The sequence below is a fragment of the Pithys albifrons genome, chromosome 24, assembly GCF_047495875.1.
Source record: "Pithys albifrons albifrons isolate INPA30051 chromosome 24, PitAlb_v1, whole genome shotgun sequence".
Taxonomy (NCBI): Eukaryota; Metazoa; Chordata; class Aves; order Passeriformes; family Thamnophilidae; genus Pithys; species Pithys albifrons.
The window spans coordinates 6186750-6212734 of record NC_092481.1 but is presented as its reverse complement, the minus strand read 5'-3'; the positions used below and the strand labels follow the sequence as shown (position 1 = coordinate 6212734).

General features: G+C 54.1%; 1 protein-coding gene across 1 annotated transcript in view; it reads right to left on the bottom strand.

Annotated features, from left to right (window-relative positions):
* Positions 1-25985, bottom strand: part of CSMD2 (CUB and Sushi multiple domains 2) — a 292995-nt gene that overhangs the window by 31777 nt on the left and 235233 nt on the right. The window contains exons 45-55 of the mRNA XM_071576489.1: positions 24915-24995; positions 23058-23171; positions 21085-21273; positions 20034-20180; positions 17602-17790; positions 10208-10393; positions 8891-9085; positions 7361-7534; positions 5681-5854; positions 2470-2643; positions 252-440 (exon numbers count right to left, since the gene is read on the bottom strand). Of these exons, the coding sequence (XP_071432590.1) occupies positions 252-440; positions 2470-2643; positions 5681-5854; positions 7361-7534; positions 8891-9085; positions 10208-10393; positions 17602-17790; positions 20034-20180; positions 21085-21273; positions 23058-23171; positions 24915-24995 (1812 nt within the window). The remainder of the gene's footprint in view (positions 1-251; positions 441-2469; positions 2644-5680; positions 5855-7360; positions 7535-8890; positions 9086-10207; positions 10394-17601; positions 17791-20033; positions 20181-21084; positions 21274-23057; positions 23172-24914; positions 24996-25985) is intronic.

The window sequence follows — 25985 nt, the reverse complement described above, 5'->3', positions numbered from 1 at the left end:
CCCACTGTGATCACCAGCCCAGGGCACAGAGTGCCCTGGGCTGGTGATCACAGTAGGGTTGGATCAAGACATGGTGGATTCTCACAGTGGGGTTGGATCAACACATGGTGGATTCTCACAGTGGGGTTGGATCAACACATGGTGGATTCTCACTCAGTGCCACATCCACAGAATGGATTCCTGACAGGATTTGTGCTCCAGCCCTCTGAGCTGAACCACCAGAACGCCCCTGGGTGGGTGGGAGCACTTACAGAGACACTGTGGGAGGGCACGGTCCCACGTGCCATCGCCCTGGCAGGTGAGGACGTGTGTGCCCAGCAGGTAGTACCCGTGGCTGCACTGGTAGGACACGGTGGTGCCAAAGCTGAACCTGTGGGCGCCGCTGGGCTGCACCTGCCGCACGCTGTTCTCCAGGTGCCCGGGGTCAGAACAGTTCACAACTGCAAACAGACAACAGCACAGTCACCCCACGGAGCAGGGGGGGCTGCAGGGCAAGGAAAGGGGGGCTGCAAATCACACGGGCCACGGGGGCAGGGAGGTTTGCAAGGAGGGGGTGGGGGGAGTTAGGGTTTGTTTTGAGGGTGGAAATAGGAAAAAAATCGTTCTTTAAAGGGAAAGGAGAGTCAAGGTAATGCTGCAGGGGCTGAGCTGCCATGCAGGGCTCAGCAGCACAGCAGGGACCCCTGGGCACAAACTGGGACACACATTAACCAGCTGGGAACAACTGGGACACACATTAACCAGCTGGGCACAAACTGGGACACACATTAACCAGCTGGGAACAACTGGGACACACATTAACCAGCTGGGCACAAACTGGGACACACATTAACCAGCTGGGAACAAACTGGGACACACATTAACCAGCTGGGCACAAACTGGTGCCAAACTGGGATGTACTTAACCAGCTGGGAACATCTGGGCACAAACTGGGATGTACATTAACCAGCTGGGCACAAACTGGGACACACATTAACCAGCTGGGAACAACTGGGCCCAAACGGGATGTACTTAAACAGCTGGGAACAACTGGTGCCAAACTGGGATAGACATTAACCAGCTGGGAACAACTGGTGCCAAACTGGGATGTACTTAACCAGCTGGGAACAACTGGTGCCAAACTGGGATAGACATTAACCAGCTGGGAACAACTGGGCCCAAACTGGGATGTACTTAAACAGCTGGGAACAACTGGTGCCAAACTGGGATGTACATTAACCAGCTGGGAACAACTGGGCCCAAACTGGGATGTACATTAAACAGCTGGGAATAATTGGTGCCAAACTGGGATACACATAAACCAGCTGGGAACAACTGGGCCAAAACTGGGATGTACTTAACCAGCTGGGAATAACTGGTCCCAAACTGGGATGTACATGGACCAAATCAGAATAAGTGATCCCAAACTGGGACATACATTATCCATTTAGTAATAAGTGATCCCAAACTGGGATATTCATTAACTAGTTAAGAATAAGTGATCCCAAAGTGGGACTTGTGTTATCCAGTTCAGAATAAGTGATCCCAAACTGGGATATTCATTAACTAATTAGGCATAAGTGATCCCAAACTGGGACATACATTTTCCAGTTTGGAATAACAAATCCTTTGACTGGCACAGCAACAGCAGCAACAGAGCTATTGGATTAAGGGAGCACAGAGGGAGGGAGTGCAGGGATTTGGTGAGTGACCCTCAGTGCTGATCCCAGTGGAAGTTGGGCAGCCCAGGAGGAAAAGGGGCTCTGGACAGAGCTATTGGATTAAGGGAGCACAGAGGGAGGGAGTGCAGGGATTTGGTGAGTGACCCTCAGTGCTGATCCCAGTGGAAGTTGGGCAGCCCAGGAGGAAAAGGGGCTCTGGACAGAGCTGTTGGATTAAGGGAGCACAGAGGGAGAGAGTGCAGGGATTTGGTGAGTGACCCTCAGTGCTGATCCCAGGGGAAGTTGAGCAGCCCAGGAGGAAAAGGGGCTCTGGAGATATTGGATTAAGGGAGCACAGAGGGAGGGAGTGAAGGGATTTGGTGAGTGACCCTCAGTGCTGATCCCAGTGGAAGTTGGGCAGCCCAGGAGGAAAAGGGGCTCTGGAGATATTGGATTAAGGGAGCACAGAGGGAGGGAGTGCAGGGATTTGGTGAGTGACCCTCAGTGCTGATCCCAGTGGAAGTTGGGCAGCCCAGGAGGAAAAGGGGCTCTGCATAAAACTTTGGGCTTTGAGTAAAACTGCTCTGGGGCTCCCAGGCCTGAGCTGGTATTTTCTTACAACACACACTTCAGTGTCTTGGAGGATGCAGGGCTGAGAAAAGCCCAAAGGCAAACCCAGCCTCGTTCCATGAGATTCACACCAACCCTCGGAGCTCAACCATCGCTTGGCCATTCCTGAGGTTTGGCTGACACGGATTTATGGGGTTTAGGGACTCACAGAGAGCACCTTGGATGGCACAGACCCCCCCAGTGTGCCCGGGGGACTCACCACGGCAGGAGGGCAGGGTGCTGCTCCACTGGCCGTTGGGCAGGCACTGAGACTGTGATGCCCCTTCCAGGAGGAAGCCGGGATTGCACACGAACTTGGCCACGTCGTTGAGGTTGAACTGAGTGCCCTGGGTCAGGCCGTTGGGAGGGTTGCCAGGGTGGCCACAAGTGATGGCTACAAGCAGAAAGTGCAGAGATTATCTTTTTTTTTTTCTCCTGGAGGAAAGTGGATCATCCGTAGGAAAAAATCCTCGAGGTAGGAGAGCATGAAAAAACCCCACATCAATCCTGAAACCCACAGTGACTTGAAAGATTTGGGAGCAGCTCTGTTGAAACAGGGACTCGAGTTGGGAACGCTGGGACTTTGCTCATTCTGCTGGCAGAAGGAATTCTCTGCTTCACTCTCTGAGCAGCTGAGTGCCAGTATCCTCCTGACTGACACAGTAAATCCCCAGAGCTCCTCTTCACAAACCTCAGCTCCTGCTATTAATCTCCTGCCTCCCACCCCCTGGGCATCAAAACCTGCTGCTCTCCCTCTCCCTGCTGCCACTCAGGTTTCTGCTCACTGCAGGAAAAAGTTCCACCTGGAGGGAGAGTTAAAAGAGAGGAAAAATATGAGAAAGAGCAGGTTTCTAGCATAGCTTAAATCTGCCTGCTTTTAGTGGGAGAATCTGGGGGGGGACCTTTACTCCCAAAGCCCTGAAATGTGGGTTGTTGTGCAGTTCTTGTTCCTGGGCTGGTGTTGGTTTGAGGTAAAAGGGTACAGGGTCCTGTCTGAGCTGCTCTGATGACACCCAGGGAAGGGGAGAGGCAAAGGCTGGGGCTGCAGGAAGCAAAGACAAGTCCCAAATTCTGTCCCACTCTGCAGGTGCCACAGGGAGGACACAGCCCTTGATTCCAGCCCAGCAGTGAGTTCCACTGCACAAAAAAGAAGTCAAGATAAACCCTGAAGAGATTTTTGGCTGCTTAAGGAATGTGACACCCTGTGACAGCCGAGGACAAAGCCATAAGGATTATTGTCCTGCTGAAAAGGGGTAATGGCCCATCAGTAGAAGAGCAGCAGTTCTGCTGTACAGCTGCCAATGCCAGGAGAAGCTTGAGGGGAAGATGAAATCCCCACAAAAGATCCATAACACATTTGACTGCCAAGGCTGGACTGTACCACAGGGATGGGAATTTATTCCTTATTCAAGCAGATGACAGGACAGGGCTAGAAAATATGAAGGCAGAGAGGCTTGCAGAGCTGCAGGTGTCAGGTGCTCTGAGCTGCTTCTGAATATGGTTGTACATGTTTGGAAACAGGTGATGGATTCTGAACCAGAAAGAAAAGGCTTCCCACAGCTGCATGGAACAAACAGACCCATTCCCACAGAGGAGGCAAGTGCAAAAGGTTTAGAGAGAAAATACCAGGCTAACAGGAGGTGAGAATGTGCTGCCACGCGCCGTGCCCTGAGCTGTGTGAGCAGCAATAAAGCAGCTCCTTCCAGAGCCCACCAGAGCTCTGATCAACAACCTGAAATTAATGTTATCCACAAGGTCTGACACTGTGGAATGACTCAGGTCATGGAATGGCCCGAGTTGGAAGAGACATTAAAGCTCATCTCATTCCAACACCTTCCAAGCCCATCTCACTCCAACACCTTCCAAGCCCATCTCATTCCAACAACTTCCAAGCTCATCCCATTCCAACAACTTCCAAGCCCATCTCATTCCAACGTCTTCCAAGGCCATCTCATTCCAACACCTTCCAAGGCCCTCTCATTCCAACACCTTCCAAGCTCATCCCATTCCAACACCTTCCAAACTCATCCCATTCCAACACCTTCCAAACTCATCCCATTCCAACACCTTCCAAGCTCATCCCATTCCAACAACTTCCAAGCCCATCTCATTCCATCACTTTCCAAGCTCATCTCATTCCAACACCTTCCAAGCCCATCTCATTCCAACGTCTTCCAAGCCCATCTCATTCCAACACCTTCCAAGCCCATCTCATTCCAACATCTTCCACCAGCCCAGGTCGCTCCAGCCTGGCCTTGGACACCCCCAGGGCTGGGGCAGCCACAGCTTCTCTGCCCAAGCTGTGCCAGGGCCTGCCCACCCTCCCAGGGAAGGATTTCCCCCCAATACACAGATTGCACTGCCCACCCATAAGAAGATGCTTAAACTTAGAGCTCCAGTGACTTGGTTAATTAGCTAATTTACTGGAGAGACAAACGAGCAGGTTGTACAAGGTGACTTATGGATGTGGAGCAGAGGAGTGAGAGTGTTGTCCAGCACAGGGGGTGGGTCTTGGCAGGGCTGTGACAAACAGACACCCAAAAAGAGCCCTCTGACCCCACACCCTCAGTTGGGCTCAGCCAGCAGAAATCCAGGACCACAGAGGGAACTGAGGTCACCCTTTGTAGGGTTAGGGGGGTGCTAATGATGGTCAGAGAGCTCAGGCACAGCAGCATCACAAGGCTTGGAGCTTGCAACTACTTTACTTTTAGTTGCAGCTTCACCTTTTATCTCCTCCTGCATCCAACAAACCATCACACCATTGGCTGGTCAGCCCACCAGGCACACATGGAAACATTCCATGGGCTCCAAGGGATCCCACATTCCAGAGGTGTCTCTCTGCTCCTTCAGGGTGCACTCCAAAGTGCTTTCCTTCAAGGGTACACCCAGATCTAAGGCAGTTAAATGCCTCCCTGACATCCGATCCCGTCAGATCTCGGAAGCTCAGCAGGGTCAGCCCCGGATTAGTACTTGGATGGGAGACCTCCTGGGAAGTGCTGGGTGCTGTAGGTTCTAGTCCTGAGGACTTCACTGGCACTGTCCAAGCTCGCTCGGCCGTGGCAGATGAACCTCAGGACTGAAACGGTGGGGCCAGTTCTGTGCATGCTGAGCCTCACCTAAAATCCACTGCACAGGCTGGAAAGGCACAGCCACGTGGGGACAGCCCTGCCCAAATCTTCGTTCAGCGAAGCTGAGCCACACACACCCAGATCTGCTCCACAGCAACCTCTTCATCAATCCCCTCAGACACCAGGGGGTCACAAACACAGTCACCATTCACAGTGGAACATTTCCAAGGGGAGGGAAGCTCAAAACAGCAGCTCTGGCACACCCCAACCCCCTCGTGCTGCCAGCCCTGCCCACCCCGGTGCCCTGTGGGCCCCCCCAGGGCTGTGCCCACACAGGAGGGTGGCACAGGAGCACATACTTACGCACACAGACAGGGGTCCTGCCCGACCAGCGATGGTCCTGCTGGCAGATGCGCACGGACATGCCGATGAGGCGGAACCCGGCGCGGCACTGGTACACCACACTGCCCCGGTAGTTGTAGTTCTCCCCGTTGATGTGCCCGTTCACGATGGGGCTGGGAACGCCACAGTGCCCAGCTGCGGGAGGGAAGCACTGGGAGTCACTGGGAGCAACTGGGAAGCACTGGGAATCACTGGGAATCACTGGGAAACACTGAGAACCACTGGGAGTCACTGGGAGGAACTGGGAAGCACTGGGAACCACTGGGAGTCACTGGGAACAACTGGGAGTCACTGGGAATCACTGGGAACAACTGGGAGTCACTGGGAACAACTGGGAACAACTGGGAGTCACTGGGAACCACTGGGAGTCCCTAAGAACCACTGGGAGTCACTGAGAACCACTAGGAGTCACCAAGAATAACTGGGAGTCACTGGGAACCACCGGGAACCACTGGGAGTCACTGAGAATCACCGGGAACCACTGGGAACAACTGGGAGTCACTGAGAATCTCTGGGAGTCACTGGGAACCACTGGGAGTCACTGGGAGTCACCGGGAACCACTGGGAGTCACTGGGAGTCACCAGGAACCACTGGGAGTCACTGGGAGGTCCCACCACCACCCGCCAAGGCCATCACCCACCCCTGACTCTCTGGGACAGCTGAATTCATAGAAACCCAGACTGGTTTGGGTTGGAAAGGACCTTAAAGATCATCTCATTTCCAGCCCCATGCCATGGGCAGGGACACCTTCCACTAACCTGGCCATGGACACCTCCAGGGCTGGGGCAGCCACAGCTTCTCTGGGCACCCTGTGCCAGGGCCTGCCCACTCTCCCAGGGAAGGATTTCTTCCCATTATTCCACTCAAATCTCTCCCTTTCCAGCTTAAAGCCATTCCCCATTGCCCTGTCCCTCCAGGCCCTTGCAAACAGTCCCTTTCCAGCTTTCCTGTCCAGCTCCCTTCAGGTACTGGAAGGCCACAATTCAGTCACCCCAAAGCCTTCTCTTGTCCAAACTGAACAATCCCAACTCTCTCAGCCTTTCCTTGTAGCAACCTGTGCCAAGGCTTTACCACCCCTTACAGTAAAAAATTTCTTCCCAATATCCCACTTAAACCCCTCCTCCTTCAGCTTAAGGCCATTGATTCCAGACTCTGCTGCCATAAATAAACCCAAGCAGAGGGATGATAAATAAACTCTTCAATCTCCCAGCACTTTGTGTCTGCTGAGCAGCCAGAAACCAAAGTCTGCTTCCCTTTCAGATCTGCTTAAACCCCACATCTTCAGCAGCATCCCAGGCTGTGCTGGGCTGCAAGGGACCCCCAGGGATCAGCCAGTCCAACCCTCAGCCCTGCACAGGAACAGCCACAAGATCCTGTGCCCCAGAGCATCATCCAAACCCTCCTGGAGCTCTGGCAGCCTTGGGGTTGTGCCCAAACCCTGGGGAGCCTCAGTGCCCACCACCCTCTGTGGGAAGAACCTTTCCCTGAGATCCAACCCAACCCTGCCCTGAGTCATCTCCTGGAGCAGGATCTAAACCCCCTATTCCCTCCCCAAACAACACTCAGGACTCTTTCTAACCATCAGGGATGCTGCAGTGAGGGCTCTTTGCCACCACCCTCCGTGGGTGCTGCCCACCTACCCAGACACCTGACCTCTGTGCCGCTCCAGAGCCCGTTGGCCATGCACTCCCTGACCCTGGAGCCCACCAGGGTGTAGCCAGTGTTGCAGGAGAAGATGGCTGTGGCCCCATAGCTGGTCAGGGTGCCAATCTTGTTCCCGTTGGGTGGCGTTGGCAGGTCCCCACAGGAGATAACTAGGAGAGATCCCAAAGCTCCATAAGCAAAGCCAGGCTGGGAGGGATGGGATGGGCTTGGGAGGAACTCCCTCAGTCCCACCACCAGGAGTTATTAGTGGAGTGAGGAATGAGTGGGAAGGATTAATGAACAGTTAGAGGAATAACAGCAATGCAGAGCTGTGGCAGCTGAGATGACAGAGAGAAGTGCCATCAATATTTATGTTTGGGATGCACACGAGGGAAGTACCAAAGACAGGAACTAAAGGAGTTTTCCACGCAGGAATATCTCTGTTGTTACATGCAGTGGGAAACTTGGCTTCTAGAAAATCCACAAGAACATACAATTCCAGACTGGTTTGGGTTGGAAGGGACCTTAAAGCCCATCCAGTCCCACCCCTGCCATGGGAAGGGACACCTTCCCCATCCAGCATTGCCTTGAAATGGCCCAAGATTTCCAATTAAAAGTGACACCTGTTTTTTCCCCCCACTGTGACCTCCAGGGCAGAGCTGACACCTGAGGGTAAGAACCCCAAGGGACAGCCAGGTGGGTTTGCAGCTGGAGCCTGGCAGGAGCCCCTCCCTGCAGCCACAGCTCCCAGAAACAAACTTCAGCTCTTCCTTTCTTCTTTATTTTCTCTGCCTTAAAGATCTGCAAACCCTGTGGAGCTTCTGCCCCCCGTGAGGAGCCAGGAGACTCCTGCTGGGTGCTCCTGACCTCGGGGCACTGCCCAGAGCTGCCATTTGAATTGAGGAGGCAACAAGGCTGAGGCAACAAAAGGAGGTCGGGCTCCTGCTCCCAGGTCTGGCTTTAGAGCTGGCACAGGAAAAGTACATCTGTCACCCACACCCACAGTGGCATCTCCACAAACAAAGGCAGGCAGGAGGCAAGGAGAGATTTTTCTGTCTGTGTCTGCACTTAGAGAGGAACAAACCTCCTCCACCTCTGACAAAAGGGAAGATCCAAAGCACAGCAGTCGTGTCAAAACAACTGAGAGCTGCTTGTTTGCCCAGAGCAGGTTTGATTTGCAGGTGACACTGCCACCCTTGCCAGCTTGGTGTTTGCATAAAGCAGCAAGAGGGGAGCTTTTACACCAGCAGTTTTTATTTTTCCCTTCTTAAAAGTCAACCTCAGAGCACCGGTGACAGCAAAGCTGCTGGGACCAGACAGGCAGAGATGAGCTGCAGTGCTTGAGCTCTCCCAGAACAGCTGAGATTAAACCAAGAATCACATCAAGAGGTGACCTCTCCTTCATCCAAACCCAGAGTTCTGGTGCACCCACCAAAGAGCAGCAAATGCCAAACCCACCAAACGCAAACCAGCCCCCGGTGGAGCCGCCCGGCCCTGGCACCGCTCCCCAGTGCCCCCGCTCTTACTTTTACAGGTGGGCATGGGCTCTCCAATGCTCCACTTGCCGTTGGCCTGGCACCTGATGACCCTCTGGCCCGTGTAGTAGTAGCCAGGGTCGCAGATGAGCATGAGCTGGGCGTTGTAGTGGTGCTGCATCTCGTAGGTGAGGCGCCAGCGGCCGTGCTCCACCGCGATGCTGCCGATGTCGGGGCACGTCACAGCTGGGCACGGCGTGGGCACAGCCAGGGGAGCAACAGGGCAGGAGAGGGGGTTAGTGGGGGTTTCACTGCTAGGGAGGGTCCAGAGCAGGACAGCTTGAGTGGGGAAGGGCCTGGAGGGGAAGGTGTGAGGACACTGAGGGCACTTGGGGTGTCCAGTTGGGGAAGAGGAGACTGAGGGGAGACCTCATGGCAGGTCCAGCTTCCTCAGGAGGGGCAGGGACTGATCTCTGCTCTGTGGGGACCAGGGACAGCACCCAGGGAAGGGCAGGATCCAGGTACAGTGCCAGCAGCTGGGGACACTCAGGAGAGTCCTCAGGGCAGGTCCAACTTCCTCAGGAGGGGCAGGGACTGATCTCTGCTCTGTGGGGACCAGGGACAGCACCCAGGGAAGGGCAGGATAAGGTGCCAGCAGCTGGGGACACTCAGGAGAGTCCTCAGGGCAGGTCCAACTTCCTCAGGAGTGGCAGGGACTGATCTCTGCTCTGTGGGGACCAGGGACAGCACCCAGGGCATGGCAGGATCCAGGTGCAGTGCCAGCAGCTGGGGCACTCACAGAGGGCACTTGTTAGAAAGTCACTGCTCCTCCCAGCAAAGAGATGGGTTCACTGTGGAATTCTCTGGAATTGGGTGTTTGTTCATTTACACTGAACTGGCAAAGTGGGCAGGGACTGGTGTGTGCCCTGTGGGGCAGGGACAGCACCCAGGGAGTGGCTTGGGGTTGTGTTAGGGCAGGGTTGGGTTGGATACCAGGGAAAGGCTCTTCCCCCAGAGGGTGGTGGGCACTGACCAGGCTCCCCAGGGCAGTGGGCACGGCCCCAAGGCTGCCAGAGCTGCAGGAAGGTTTGGATGATGCTCTGGGGCACAGGGGGTGACTCTGGGGGATGTTCCTGTGCAGGGCTGAGGGTTGGACTGGATGGTCCTTGTGGGTCCTTTCCCACTCAGCACATGCTGTGACCCCATGGATGTGGTGCCTTTGCAAAGGGCAGACAGCCCTGGCACCTCTGGGGCACAGCTGGGACACCAGCCCTGAGGCAGAGCTGTCCATGCCATGGGTGGGGGACATGTTGAACTCCCCCTGCCCCCCTTCAGATTCCTGGGGGGATCCTGCTGGCCCCCACTCACCCACACACTGGGGGGGCTGGTTCCCGTTGCTCCACTGCCCCGACTGCAGGCACTCGGTGCTGGGCACTGCCCCAGGCTGCAGCTGGAAGCCCTGGTTGCACTGGTACACGGCCTTTGTGCCCACTGTGTACTCCTTGCCAAAGACAACACCGTTCCTGGGCGCTCTGGGAACTCCACAGGACAGAGCTGGGGAAAAAGCACAGCCAAAAATTCCGTCAGATTCCCGTTTGTCGTGAATTTGTGGGAGCCCAAAGTGCAGCTCCCAAACTTTGCTGTTCTCAGAGTCACAGGACAGGCTGAGCTGGAAGGGATCCACAAAGATCATCGAGTCCACTCCTCAGCCCTGCACAAGGTTGTCCCCAAAGTCACACCATGTGCCCAAGAGGATTATCCAAACCCTTCTCCAACTCTTACAACAACTCCAGCCCTGCTGGAGCCCAGAAGCTGCAGGGAATGTCCAGTTTCACTGAGGATCATATTTCCAACCCTATCAGTGTGGCAACAGCAAAGCCAACACTGAATTCCAATTTCTCCTGGAAGACACTCTGGCTGTGCTTTCCATAATATCTGTAACAGCAAATGCATCAACACAGCACTCCAAAGTTTTCACACAGAGATAAAGGATCTGATGGCAACAACACTTTGTATTTACATCCCACAGCAGCAACAACCCCAAACCCCTCTCCAAGAGCACTTCTGGATTGCATAAGGCAGCAAATTGTGGAATTATGTTGTGGCAGAAGGAAGGCTAAATTTAGCATGATGGCTGAGGAGGTAAAGGGGGGGAATTCAGGGGGAAAATGGATAAACAGGCCCTGAGCCAAGAGGCAGCTCGAGCTGGAGCACATGGAGAGGAGGCTCTGCAGCATTCCTGCTGAAACCCTCAGCTCTGAGCCAGGGCAGGGAGGGGACAGGCAGGTCACACAGAGAGAGAGACACAGAAGAACCGTGTTCTTCATGCAGCAAAACATGCCCAGCCTGTCACCCTCCTGCCCACCCCTGGGAATGCCAGCGCTGCCAGCCTGTCACTCAGATCAGCTTTTCTCTCTCAGCATTCAAAGGAGCTGGGAAACCAAACCCAGCCCTGCCTCCAAAACCACCCCGTGGGTCCCCAGCCCTCTCCAAGCCTTGGCTCTGGGGATACCCCTCTCTCTGGGGATGCCCATCTCTCTGGGGATGCCCATTTCTCTGGGGCTGGGGATGCCCCTCTCTCTGGAGATGCCCCTCTCTCTGGGGCTGGAGATTCCCCTCTCTCTGGGGCTGGGGATGCCCCTCTCTCTGGGGATGCCCATCTCTCTGGCGCTGGGGCTGCCCATCTCTCTGGGGCTGGGGCTGCCCATCTCTCTGGGGCTGGGGATGCCCCTCTCTCTGGGGCTGGGGATGCCCCTCTCTCTGGGGCTGGGGATGCCCCTCTCTCTGGGGCTGGAGATGCCCCTCTCTCTGGGGCTGGAGATGCCCCTCTCTCTGGCGCTGGGGCTGCCCATCTCTGTGGGGCTGGGGATGCCCCTCTCTGTGGGGCTGGGGATGCCCATCTCTCTGGGGCTGGAGATGCCCCTCTCTCTGGGGCTGGAGATGCCCCTCTCTCTGGGGCTGGAGATGCCACTCTCTCTGGGGCTGGGGATTCCCATCTCTCTGGGGATGGGCAGGATGGGATGGCCAAGGGGAAGAGCAGCTGGCACCTGGACAGCTCCATCAGCAGCCAGTGGTCTGCCAAAGCCTCTGTGGGGCTCTGAGAGCAGCAGGACCTGCCACAAAGCACAGCCCTGCAGCCCAACACAAAGCCAAGCCCTGTCTGCATTTCCAAAGTGCCCAGAAGAACCTCCATTCCCTCCTGGAGCAGCTCCAGTTGCTCCTGCTCAGCTCATGCACGAGCTGGAGGCTGAGCCTGTGTCTCCTGAGCCACGAGCTGACACCCAAACACCTTCCCCTTCCTGTTACTCCCTGTGGGGCTGGAAACCAGCACCCTCAGAAAAGCCACCCTGTGGTGACACAGACCCCAGTGGGTGCTGAGAAGGAGCCCCCAAACTGAGTGTGGCAGCACCAGCACAGCCCTGGAGTTTCCCACCACACCAAGTCCCAGAAGCTTTTATGCCACTCCTGCCCCTCCTGGGATGCTGGGGCAGCTCCCCCAAGCCTGGCAGGGCTGGTGTTGCCCACAGGGGTGGGCAGTTCCCCAGGGGTGTGTTAGCAGGGCAGACACATCCCTGGCTGGCTGATAATCACAGGGATGTCACTGCAGGGAGCTCAGGAGGCTCTGTCCAAGGCTGGTGTCTAGACAAGCAGCCACACTGAATACCAATGGCATTCCCAGGGAAAAGAGGGGACCTGGGAAGGCCAAACTCTTCCCTTCCACCCAGCACTTTCTGCTGAATCCAGCCCAGAGGCTGAGGGGGAAGCTGAGCCCTTCCCATGGCACCACCCCCAGCAGAGCCTTGTCCTTTCTCCCTTCCATTCTCTTCTGCAGCCAGAGGCTTTCCCAAAATCCATCCTTCTGTTTGCCCCCAGGAAACTGAGGCACAGGGAGGGGATGGGAGGGAGCCCAGGGCCAGCTCTGGGCCAGGGCAGAGGCTGAGCTCCCTCTTGCCTTCATTTCACAGAATTCCAGAATGATTTGGGTTGGCAGGAACCTTAAAGATCATCCAGTCCCACTCCCTGCCATGGGCAGGGACACCTCCCACTAGCCCAGGTTGCTCCAGCCTGGCCTTGGACGCTCCCAGGGCTGAGGCAGCCACAACTTCTCTGCCCAAGCTGTGCCAGGGCCTGCCCACCCTCCCAGGGAGGAGCTTCTTCCCAATATCCAAGCCAAGCCTACTCTCTGTCAGTTTGAAAACATCAGCAAGCTTTGTTTACAGAGCCCTACATGAAGCAGAGATGTTTGGGGTTTGGGTGGCAATAAACCTGCCATCTGCTCCAGAGAGCATTTCTGAGGCTCAGGCTGTGGGCAGTGCCATCCACCAGAGCCAGGGATGGCAGAGGGTGTTCCAGGGGAAACCAAACCAGTGTTTGGCTCGGAGAGACCCACGGAGAGCACGGGCCAGGGAAAGAGGAGAAGGAGCAGTTCTGGGGGCTCAGAGTCACAGAAACTCTGTCTGCAGGAAGATGTGAGCTGGGAGAAGAGACAGAGGCTGGGAAAGCAAAGCTGCAGCTGGGATTGCAAACCCAAAGCTGCTTAAAAACAGGCAGCAGAGACAGAAAAGGCGTGTTAGACCATGGAGTGTTCCCTCTGTGCCAACGCAGGGTGGTTCCTGCAGAACATCCTCTGCTGCCTCCAGAAACATCAGTGAAGTGGAGATCACTCAGAGGGGCTGGGAAGGGGAGGAGGGTTAGGAGTTGGCAGAAAGGAGCCTTGGGCAATGGCACTGGTTAACCAGCCCATGTGTTTGTGGGCACTCCAGTTCTGCTCCTCCTGGCACGGGGAGTGATTCGTGCAGTGCTGGGCACAGAGTTCCCAAACCTCTGCCATGAGGTCCTGGGCACAGTTCCCAACCCTCTGCCATGAGGTCCTGGGCACAGAGTTCCCAAAACTCTGCCATGAGGTCCTGGGCACAGTTCCCAACCCTCTGCCATGAGGTCCTGGGCACAGAGTTCCCAAACCTCTGCCATGAGGTCCTGGGCACAGTTCCCAACCCTCTGCCATGAGGTCCTGGGCACAGAGTTCCCAAACCTCTGCCATGAGGTCCTGGGCACAGTTCCCAACCCTCTGCCATGAGGTCCTGGGCACAGAGTTTCCAAACCTCTGCCATGGGGTCCTGGGCACAGTTCCCAAACCTCTGCCATGAGGTCCTGGGCACAGTTCCCAACCCTCTGCCATGAGGTCCTGGGCACAGAGTTTCCAAACCTCTGCCATGGGGTCCTGGGCACAGTTCCCAAACCTCTGCCATGAGGTCCTGGGAACAGAGTTTCCAAACCTCTGCCATGGGGTCCTGGGCACAGTTCCCAAACCTCTGTCATGAGGTCCTGGGCACAGAGTTTCCAAACCTCTGCCATGAGGTCCTGGGCACAGAGTTCCCAAAACTCTGCCATGAGGTCCTGGGCACAGTTCCCAAACCTCTGCCATGGGATCCTGGGCACAGTTTCCAAACCTCTGCCATGAGGTCCTGGGCACAGTTCCCAACCCTCTGCCATGAGCTCCTGGGCACAGAGTTCCCAAACCTCTGCCATGAGGTCCTGGGCAGTTCCCAACCCTCTGCCATGAGGTCCTGGGCAGTTCCCAAACCTCTGCCATGAGGTCCTGGGCACCTGAAAGGAGGAGAATTTGATTACAGCCCAAAATAAGAGAGTGCCCGTTGGCTTTGATAGACCAGTGTAGGGGGGAAAAGGGTGATGGATTTCCTGCAGCTGCAGTGAAAGTGGAGCCAGCCCTGGCAGGGGCTGCTCCAGGCCTGGGGGGGGAGCTGCTCCTCCACAAATTCTCTCGCAGCTCTGGCTCTCTCTGCTCACTCTCCTCCTGCATCCTGCACGCAGCCCAAGGCACTGCACAGCCACGGGGCAGTTTTAAGATTCCTGAGAGAAATGGGAGCAAACAGAAAAGGACTTGCCCCAGGGAGCTTTTCCAAGCTCAGGATCTGTATGACCAGCAGGTTCTCCTTGCTGTAGGGTGGGACAGGCTCTTCCAGAGGGACATCCAGCACCAGGATGCTGCCCAAGCTGCTCTTTGCATGGTCAGTGGGGACACCCACCCCTCCAAAGGGGAGACTGAACCCAGAGCCTCCCTGAAATGCTGCGAATTAGCCCCCAAATTCCTTCTCTGCCACGGAGTGGCCCCATGGGCTGTGCCCATCAGGCTCCTGCCAGGTCACACCTTCTGCTGAACCTCAGTGGGGCAGGATGGGTTTAGTGCTCCTCCTGCAGCTCCTGTGGGAAATCCCTTCCCATGGGGATGATCTGGGGGGCTCAGCAACACCTGGCAGCTTCCCAACATTCCCAGGCCAGGTAGTGACAAGCTCTGATGATGATGGCCCAGCTCTGAGTCCCTCCCTGGGGATGCCCTGGCACCGAGTTCCTCCCTGGGGATGCCCTGGCACCCAGCCCCTCCCTGGGGGTGTCCTGGCACCGAGTCCCTCCGTGGGGGTGCCCTGGCTCTGAGTCCCTCCCTGGGGGTGCCCTGGCTCTCAGTCCCTCCGTGGGGGTGCCCTGGCTCTGAGTCCCTCCCTGGGGGTGCCCTGGCTCTGAGTCCCTCCGTGGGGGTGCCCTGGCTCTGAGTCCCTCCCTGGGGGTGTCCTGGCTCTGAGTCCCTCCCTGGGGGTGCCCTGGCTCTGAGCCCCTCCCTGGGGGTGTCCTGGCTCTGAGCCCCTCCCTGGGGGTGCCCTGGCACCGAGTCCCTCCCTGGGGGTGCCCTGGCACCGAGTCCCTCCCTGGGGGTGTCCTGGCTCTGAGTCCCTCCCTGGGGGTGCCCTGGCACCGAGTTCCTCCCTGGGGGTGCCCTGGCTCTGAGTCCCTCCCTGGGGATGTCCTGGCTCTGAGTCCCTCCCTGGGGGTGCCCTGGCTCTGAGCCCCTCCCTGGGGGTGTCCTGGCTCTCAGTCCCTCCGTGGGGGTGCCCTGGCTCTCAGTCCCTCCCTGGGGGTGCCCTGGCTCTCAGTCCCTCCCTGGGGATGTGGGAATTGCTGCTCAGGGACTTGGAGTCATGGCTGTCATTGTCACCCCCTGCCAGCACATCCTCTCCCAACCCCCCCACACCCCCTCCCTGCATCTCCTGCCCTCCTTCCCACTTCAAATCCAGTCCCCACCCACCACTCCACCTCCTGGATGTGAATGCAGCCCTTGGAGCTGAACACGAGGCTCAGGTGGCACTGCAGCACTCCAGGGCAGTAAAGGCTGAGCAGCTCTTGTACCTGTTCTGGATTACATGATTTGCCTTCAAAAAGCTGCAGTAACTCAGAGGGATCCCTCGCCCTGGGCTGAGGATTCAGGAGGCACAGTTGCCATGACAGCCTCACTCTGCTCTTCAGCTGCTCATTCCAGCACTTGGCTTTGCCCCATCCTGTTTCCAGGGAGGATAAATCCCTACCTGAGCTTGTGCCCAGCTTCCCACCTGCCCCCTGCCCTCGGGATGGGTGGCAGGGTGTTGATTTACTGCTTTCCATTAATTTAAATCAGCTCCAAAGGGAAAACAAGGAAAACAAGCACCCACAGCACAAAGCCACCTTCAGGGGACTGTGCAATTCCCAAAGAGCCCAAGTGGTTCAGGAGCACAGGAAGGATTTTTTTTCAGGGTTTTTTGCTACCTCCCACACTAAACAAAGCCACTTTTCCTTCCAGCTTGGCCTGGCCAGCAGTGCAGACACTGCAGTGGCTGCTGCCTGTGCTGGCTGTTCCCTGGCTGGTTTCCAGGGAAGGCAATGCAATATTAATCCCCTTGGAACATGGAGGAATGTTCAAAGACACTGAAAGGCTTCATCAGAATAAAGATGGGCATTTGAGCAACACAAAGGAATGGGATGATTGGCAGGTGGAGAGAAAGGTGCAAGCAGAAAATGAACAGAGAGAAGGGGACAGAAGAGAAGCAAAACCCTCCCTGGGCACAGTGCCCTGTCCCCCATCCCTTCCCTGCCTGGAATTTGCTCCATGCTGGGTGTGACATGTCACAGAGATTATGGATAATTAGGAGGAAATGTGGAAAGAGCAACCACATGCCTAAATCTTATATGAAGCCAACAGGAACCACGTGAATCCTTGGAAATTCCTCATCCCCCACTGACACACTGAGAGGGCACTTCAGAGTTACTGAAGGAAATTCCAGCCACTACAACAGGGCAAGACCCTCGCTCCTGGATTCTTCCCAGGTTCTCCCAGGCCTTCCCAGGTTCTTCCAGGCCCTCCCAGGTTCTTCCAGGCCCTCCCAGGCCCTCCCAAGCCTTTCCAAGTTTTCCCAAGTTTTCCCAAGCCTTTCCAAGTTTTCCCAAGACTTCCAAGGTTCTCCCAAGCCTTTCCAAGGTTCTCCCAAGCCTTTCCAAGGTTCTCCCAAGCCTTTCCAAGGTTCTCCCAAGACTTTCCAAGGTTCTCCCAAGACTTTCCAAGGTTCTCCCAAGACTTTCCAAGGTTCTCCCAGGCCTCCCCAGGCCCTCTCAAGCCTTCCCAGGCTCTCCCAAGCCTTTCCAAGTTTTCCCAAGCCTTCCAAGGTTCTCCCAAGCCTTCCAAAGTTCTCCCAAGCCTTCCAAGGTTCTCCCAAGCCTTCTCAGGTTCTCCCAAGCCTTCCCAGGTTCTCCCAAGCCTTCCAAGGTTCTCCCAAGCCTTCCAAAGTTCTCCCAAGACTTCCAAAGTTCTCCCAGGACTTCCAAAGTTCTCCCAAGCCTTCCAAGGTTCTCCCAAGCCTTTTAACTAACTGAGCTCATCTCAGGGTTACCCATTCTCCCTGTGCCCCCTGGATCTCCCCACCATCCCGCAGCGCTCTCACCTTGGCACAGAGGGGTGGCCTCTCTCCAGTGGAAGTAGCCCTGGGGGTGCTGGGTGCAGGTGGTGCTGCCGTGCCCGGCCAGGCGGTACCCGGCGTCGCAGGCGAAGCGCAGGGAGCTGCCCGGGCTGAGCCCCGAGTGGCTGAGGATCATGCCATGGGCAGGGGGCTGGGGCAGGCTGCAGTAGGGAGCTGTAGGGGGGCACAGCACAGCAAGTCAAGCCCTGGGTGGGCACAGCAAGGAAATGCCCCCCCCATAGAATCATAGAATGGATTGGGTTGGAAAAGACCTCCAAGATCATCAAATCCAACCCTTGGTCCAACTCCAGTCCCTTTACCAGATCATGGCACTCAGTGCCACGGCCAAGCTCAGCTGAAAAACCTCCAGGGATGGGGAATCCACCCCCTCTCTGGGCAGCCCATTCCAATCCCTGAGCACTCTCTCTGCAAAGAATTTTTTTCTGATCTCCAACTTCAATTTCCCCTGGCAGAGCTTGAGCCCATCGTGCCCCCTTGTCCTATTGCTGAGTGCCTGGGAGAAGAGACCAACCCCCACCTGGCCAGAACTTCCCTTCAGGCAGTTCCAGACAGTGCTGAGGTCACCTCTGAGCCTCCTCTTCTACAGGCTGGACACCCCCAGCTCCCTCAGCCTCTCCCCACAGCACTTGTGCTCCAGTCCCTTCTCCAGCCTCGTTGCTCTTCTCTTCTCAGTTGGGTTGGAAGAGACCTCTGAGATCACCAAGTCCAACCCTTGATCCAACCCCACTGTGATCACCAGCCCAGGGCACTCTGTGCCCTGGGCTGGTGATCACAGTAGGGTTGGATCAAGACATGTTGGATTCTCTGTCCCTGCTCCCAGTGGGGTTGGATCAAGACATGTTGGATTCTCTGTCCCTGCTCACAGTGGGGTTGGATCAAGACATGTTGGATTCTCTGTCCCTGCTCACAGTAGGGTTGGATCAAGACATGTTGGATTCTCTGTCCCTGGAGGTGTTTAAGAGGACACTCAGTGCCACATCCAGTCCCTTCTCCAGCCTTGTTGCTCTTCTCTGGACCTGCTCCAGCCCCTCAATTCCCAGGAATTACACCCCAACCTCCTAAGGCTGTCCTGGATCTGGGATGGATAAAGACAAAGTCAAAGGGGGAAGAGCAAAGGGCTCCGGTCCAAGTTTCACTTGGCTCTAGAAATAAAGCCTAATTTCTGATAATTAAATATTACTTAATTCATTTACTGAGTAAAGTCATTATTTATTTATGACATACTGGCAAGTTCTCAACTCAGTTTTATGACTTCCATTAATTAAGATTTGCCAAGTTTTGAGCCACAGTAACTCATTTTCAGGAATTCTCAGCAAATATTGGCTGTTCAGCAGAGGGTTTGTGCTGAGTCAGCAGCTCAGACTCCCTGGGCCTGGCCCAGGAGCTGCAGCAGAACATCTGAGCAGGAACACAACATCTCCAACACATGTGGCACCATCAGCCACAGGGAGGTTGTGCCTCGTGCCCTGAGCAGCTCCTGCCACAAGTTCTGATGGTTTGGAATGTTCATCTTCCAACATCTCAGAACAGCCTCACTGCAGGGATAGGGGAACTTGGGAAAACAGCAATCCTTGGGATGGGTCTCCTCCATCCAGATCCAGAGCCAGTTCATGGATAGAATCATGGAATCATTAAGGTTGGAGAAGACCTCAAAGAGCAACAAGTCCAACCATTAACCCACCACTACCCCATGTCCCAAAGCTCCACATGCACACAGTTATTGGACATTTCCAAGGGCTGTGATTCCACCACTTCCCTGGAGAGCCTGTTCCAATCTCTGGCCACCCTCTCATCAAGAAATCTTTCCCAATTTCAATCCAAACCTTCCCTGGCATCAATGACTACACATCCTGGTTCTATTCTGAAGAGGAGTTGAGAAACCAACCAAAGCTTCTGAATTTCTCCTAATTCTGATTCTGTAATCCTGGTTCTGATTCCTCAGAGTGGTTGAGAAACCAACCAAAGCTTCAAGGTTTCTTCTGAACTTCTCCTAATTCTGATTCTTATAATCCTGGTTCTGATTTCTCAGAGTGACTAAGAAACCAACCAAAGCTTCAAGGTTTCTTCTGAATTTCTCCTAATTCTGATTCTGTAATCCTGGTTCTGATTCCTCAGAGTGGTTGAGAAACCAACCAAAGCTTCAAGGATTCTTCTGAATTTCTCCTAATTCTGATTCTGTAATCCTGGTTCTGATTCCTCAGAGTGACTAAGAAACCAACCAAAGCTTCAAGGATTCTCCTGGACAGATCCTGCTTTTCCCATCCTCCCCAGCTCCAGCTTTGTGCCTTCCCAGCCCTGGCACCTCCTGCCCTCACAGCTGGTCTGGGTCCCTCTGCAGGAATGTCATGGAGACCCTTGGCTGGGGAGGTGCCACCCCAGCCCTGCTGGGAGCTCACCAGAGTAGCGGATTTTGAAGCCTTTCCTGTTGTAGGCGTGGTCTGAGGACCAGCGTAGGAAGACGTTGTTGGTGCTGCTGGTCACGGTCAGGGGGGCTGAGTAGTTGCCACTGAGGGACAGGAGCAGAGGGCTCTGGCCAGAGGGACCTGGAAGGAAGGAGGGAAGAGGGAATCACTCATGGTCTTTGTGCCTGAGTGATGCTGCAGAAGGACCAGGCACGGTGTGGAACCTCCATGTGGAGCTCTGGCTGTGAGCCCAGAGCAGCAGTGGCAGTGCTGGGGCTGCCTCCTGCAAACCCAGGGACAACCAAAGCCCAGGTGACCACAGGAGGACCAGGATTTGCCCCAGGAAAGGGCAACCAAACCCAGGTGACCACAGGAAGACCAGGATTTGCTCCAGAAAAGGGCAACCAAAGCCAGGTGACCACAGGAAGACCAGGATTTGCTCCAGGAAAGGGCAACCAAACCCAGGTGACCACAGGAAGACCAGGATTTGTTCCAGGCAAGATGCCCTCAGACTCAGGTCCCAAAGGGCAGCTCCAGGAGCACCAGCACTTGTTGCAGAGCTGCTTCCCTGTGAACACCCACAGATCCCCCCTCTGGTCCTGAAGATCCCCTGGAACTCATGGGCTGGGGAATCTGGGCTGCCTGACCCTTCAGGGATGAGAATTCCCACCTTCCCAGCTCAGCCCTTGCAGCAATCTCTGCTTCCATTTCTCCCAGGATTTCCCCAATCCTGTCCGTTTGAAAAGCACTTTAGATCCATCCAAAACTCAAATCATTGGTATTTTCTTGTGCAGAGCATCAATGAGCCTTAGGAGGAGCTTTAAGTTCAGCAGAAGGTTCCTCCAGGAGGTGTGATGGGAAGCTGACCCTGGAGTGCTCTGGGAACAGGGATAACAACTGACAAACCTCTGCCATTCCTCTCCTTTCCCCTCAGCTGCCTAGAAAGTCCTGGAATTCCAGAATCACAGGATGGATTGGGCTGGAAGGGACCTTAAAGACCACCCAGTTCCAACCCCCCCCAGGGTCAAAGTGGTGCATCTCTTACCATCAAAGATCTCAAACTCGTCGTACTGTTTCTCGCTGAGGAAGTACTCGATGGTGAGGGAGATGTTGTAGCCAGGCTCCACCTTCACCACCCAGGAGCAGGTCTGGAAGTGAGGGTAAGTGCCCAGGAAGCTCTGGCTGAGGATCACCCCCGTGGAGTCTGTCAGGACCTGGTTCATGGGGCAGTGCACTGCAGGGAACGTGGAGGAGACAGCACAGAGTGAACCTTCCTGGTGGTCACAGGGAGGGTGGAAGCACAAGATGCTGCGGCCAACAAGGTCTGATTTGATGAGCCAGGTCAAGGTGGAGCACAAGCTCTGCACACCTTGGCCACTGGGGCTCCTGGAGAATCCCCTGGGCCTGATGTAGAATCATAGAATGGATTGGGTTGGAAAAGCCCTCCGAGATCAGCAAGTCCAACCCTTGATCCAACCCCACTGTGATCACCAGCCCAGGGCACTCTGTGCCCTGGGCTGGTGATCACAGTAGGGTTGGATCAAGACATGGTGGATTCTCCCAGTGGGGTTGGATCAAGACATGGTGGATTCTCACAGTGGGGTTGGATCAAGACATGGTGGATTCTCACAGTGGGGTTGGATCAAGACATGGTGGATTCTCACAGTGGGGTTGGATCAAGACATGGTGGATTCTCACTCAGTGCCACATCCACGGAATCACAGAATGGATTGGGTTGGAAAAGACCTCCCAGATCATCAAGTCCAACCCTTGGGCCAACTCCAGTCCCTTTACCAGATCATGGCACTCAGTGCCATGGCCAAGCTCAGCTGAAAAACCTCCAGGGATGGGGAATCCACCTCCTCTCTGGGCAGCCCATTCCAATCCCTGAGCACTCTCTCTGCAAAGAATTTCTTTCTGCTCTCCAACTTCAATTTCCCCTGGCAGAGCTTGAGCCCATCGTGCCCCCTTGTCCTGTTGCTGAGTGCCTGGGAGAAGAGACCAACCCCCAGCTGGCCAGAACTTCCCTTCAGGGAGTTCCAGACAGTGCTGAGGTCACCTCTGAGCCTCCTCTTCTCCAGGCTAAACAACCCCAGGTTCTGTTTCCACAAATCCCAACAAGTGTCACATTTTTCTTTAAAAAGCTACAAAGCAAACAAAGCTTTTCAACAACCTGGGATGGATTTCAGAGCCCTTTCCCAATGAGCAGCACCACAACCAAACAGGGGTCCTTGAGGGGCAGAAGATTCCTCAGGAATCCCTGGAATTATTCCCTGGGTAAGAACAAAGTGTGGAACTCCAAAGTTATCCCAGTTGTTAATTGGGACATAACTCCAATTCTTTCCTCTAATCACTGCACCCCATTCAGCTTCTGGAAATAAAACCCAGAGGAGAAGACGAGAGAAAAAGGCCACCAAAAGTACCCCAGAAGAGGCACAAACACACTGAGGGCGCAGAAATCTCGAGGAAAGGGATCCTTATTAATCCATAATTGCCACTAAAGCCAAGTGCAAACATTGGACTTGTAGGAACAGGAAACAGCCAGAACTGCCCAGACAGATCAGGGGATTGTTTCCAAATCCTTAATCCCATCAGTGGTTTTTTGACCTCTATAAATTGGTGGCCAGATGTAATTTAAGCAGTGCCTTTACCCCCAGGCTGACAACCCTCAGGAAATAATTGAATGACCTCCCTTTCTCCCCTTCAGTTCCTGCTCTTTTGGAGAGAATAAAGGCACAGAAAAAGATCCCATTATATGGTAAAAATGTTCATTTAGGAGGGACTGAAGGAGATGAAAAAATCACAGCTGGAGGGAACAAAAACCCCCAGCAGGAATCCAGAGGATACATCAGGAATGTGGGAGCATGGAAAGCATCTCTGGGATCCCTCCTGGGCAGCAGCAGGTGAACAACCACAGCGGGGGGTCCTTTATGTCTCTGCCACGTCACACATTGCGTGGCACAAGGTTTGGACCAACCTCTGGGCAGGGAACCCCCCCCTGGGCACCCCCAGCTTTACCTTCACACGTGGGAGGAGGTCCCTCAAACTGGAGGTGAGTGCCAAGTTTGCAGGTCAGGATTTCATTCCCGATCAAGGTGAAGCCAGGGAGGCACCTGTACCTCACTGTGTCACCTGCAGGCAGGGACAAAACCCGTTCAGCCCAGAGAAAGGTTAATTCATTAATTAATTAATTAAGGATGGACTGGGCACGGGGAGGAGGAACCCGGGGCAGGGCAGAGACATCTTGGCTTTGGCTCTGCCACCGAGCGCTGGTGGGAACGTGTAGGGGGGAAATGGAGAAATAAAGGGGGAATAAGGAAATAAAGGGTGTGATGAGGAAATAGAGGGTGTGATGAGGAAATAAAGGGTGTGATGAGGAAATAGAGGGTGTGATGTGGAAATAAAGGGTGTGATGAGGAAATAGAGGGTGTGATGAGGAAATAGAGGGTGTGATGAGGAAATAGAGGGTGTGATGAGGAAATAAAGGGTGTGATGTGGAAATAAAGGGTGTGATGAGGAAATAAAGGGTGTGATGAGGAAATAGAGGGTGTGATGAGGAAATAAAGGGGGAATAAGGAAATAAAGAGTGTGATGAGGAAATAAAGAGTGTGATGAGGAAATAAAGGGTGTGATGAGGAAATAGAGGGTGTGATGAGGAAATAAAGGGTGTGATGAGGAAATAAAGGGTGTGATGTGGAAATAAAGGTGTAAATACAGAAATAAAGGGTGTGATGAGGAAATAAAGGGTGTGATGAGGAAATAAAGGGTGTGATGTGGAAATAAAGGGTGTGATGTGGAAATAAAGGGTGTGATACAGAAATAAAGGGTGTGATAAGGAAATAAAAATGTAAATACAGAAATAAAGGGTGTGATGAGGAAATAAAGGGTGTGATGAGGAAATAAAGGGTGTGATGTGGAAATAAAGGGTGTAAATGCAGAAATAAAGGGTGTGATGAGGAAATAGAGGGTGTGATGAGGAAATAAAGGGTGTGATGTGGAAATAAAGGGTGTGATAGAGAAGTAAAGGGTGTGATGTGGAAATAAAGGGTGTGATAGAGAAATAAAGGGTGTGATGTGGAAATAAAGGGTGTGATGTGGAAATAAAGGGTGTGATATGGAAATAAAAATGTAAATACAGAAATAAAGGGTGTGATATGGAAATAAAGGGTGTGATACAGAAATAAAGGTGTAAATACAGAAATAAAGGGTGTAATTGCAGAAGTAAAAGGTGTAAATGCAGAAATAAAAGGTGTAAATACAGAAATAAAGAGAGTAATATGGAAATAAAGGGTGTGATACGGAAATAAAGATGTAAATACAGAAATTAAGGGTGTAAATGCAGAAATAAAGAAATAAATACAGAAATAAAAGGCCCAGAAGGTCCTGCTGGAGCCACAGGGCTGTCACGACACTGTGAAGTCATTTGTGAAGTCATTTGTGAAGTCATTTCAGGGGCACTTCCCTCCAAGAGGGCACAGTAAGAAAAGCTGCTGGAAGGAAATTCTGGGCTCCCTCAGAGGCTGCAGACACTGAAACCGTGGCTGGAACCCCCAGGAACAGCAGGAAACACAAAGAGCCCTCTGGGTGTGGCTGGAAGGGTCTCAAAATGTGCAATAAAGGAACCAGGGCCTCAAAGTTTTCACTCAAAGCTTTGTGTGGAACACCTGAAAACTGGGATGGTGCCAAAGATTCCGGAGTGTTTCCCCAAAAAAAGCCAAAGCACTTGAGAGAGGAAAAGCCTCAGGACAAGGAGAGCACTTTGGCTGGTGAGGAGCAGGGTCAGGAACTGCTCCTGGAGGGAAATGCCCTCCTGGAGCCTCTCCAAGGGCATTCCCAGCAGCTGGAGGGGAGGGCAGGAGGGTGGGCAGAGGTTACCTATGTTGAACTCCTCATTCTCGGTGATGATCTCGGCGTTGGGGACCATGGTGGGAGGTTGGCACCGGAACAGCTGGAAGGCTGGAAGGGCAAAGGAAGGGCAGGAGATGCTCAGTGGGGCAGAGGCACCCACAGCCACATAATGGAAAACTCTCCCTCTCCACAAGGAGAAGGGATTGGCAAAATGCAACTGGCCCTCCAAACCCTGCAGAGGTGGGTCCAGGAATTTGTGCCCCCAGAGGTTCTTATTCCCAACAGGAAACAACTTTGGGTCAGTTCAGGAAAGGGTTTGGGGCAGGGCAGAGGAGATGGAGGTGCCTGGACAGTGCCAGCCCCTGGGGTGGCCAAGGGTGCTCATGTGAGGAAATGCCACCAGCACCTGTCGGGATATTGAGGGAAGATCTTGGAGACCTCAGTGGACTTTGGTCACTCACAGAGGAGGGAGAACCTCCCCCAGCTCCAGCACCAAGTGGGTGAAAATAATTCCTCAGAGAATTCCATCCTTCTTGTCCAACCTTCACCAGAGATCCCAAAACTCCCTGATTGCTTTTTAACTTGGAATTATTAATTTCTTCCAGGAGTGCTGATGTTTCCCAACTGCAAATCCTGCCTGGGAGTTCACAGTGCCCTGTGCAAGGTCAATGGCAGCACTCACAGAAGGTGAAACAGGGCCAGATTTGTGCAATTTGCCTAATTAAGGTTTTTTTTTTAACAAGGGTGCCATGTGAATAAAACGAAGGAAATCCAGTTGATGAGCAGAAATTATTTTTTTATGGCAAATTTGCCACCAAAAAATGCATCTCAGCTCAGGAGGAGGTGGAACCCCAAGTCTGGGGCTCACAAAAACAAACACCCCAGAGCTCTGAGCAGGAGGAAACTCAACTCATGGCACCAGCACCTAAATGAATATTAATGCCAGACATTTTCTGCTATTTGCTCAGCACTTCCCTGCATCTTTGCTCCCCCTGCACCTGACCCCAGACAAGCACAACTTCCCCTGAAATTTATATCAGCCTTTTAATTTAAGCTACTGGAGCTCAAGTTGCCCCTGAATATTAATTCTTGCAAACT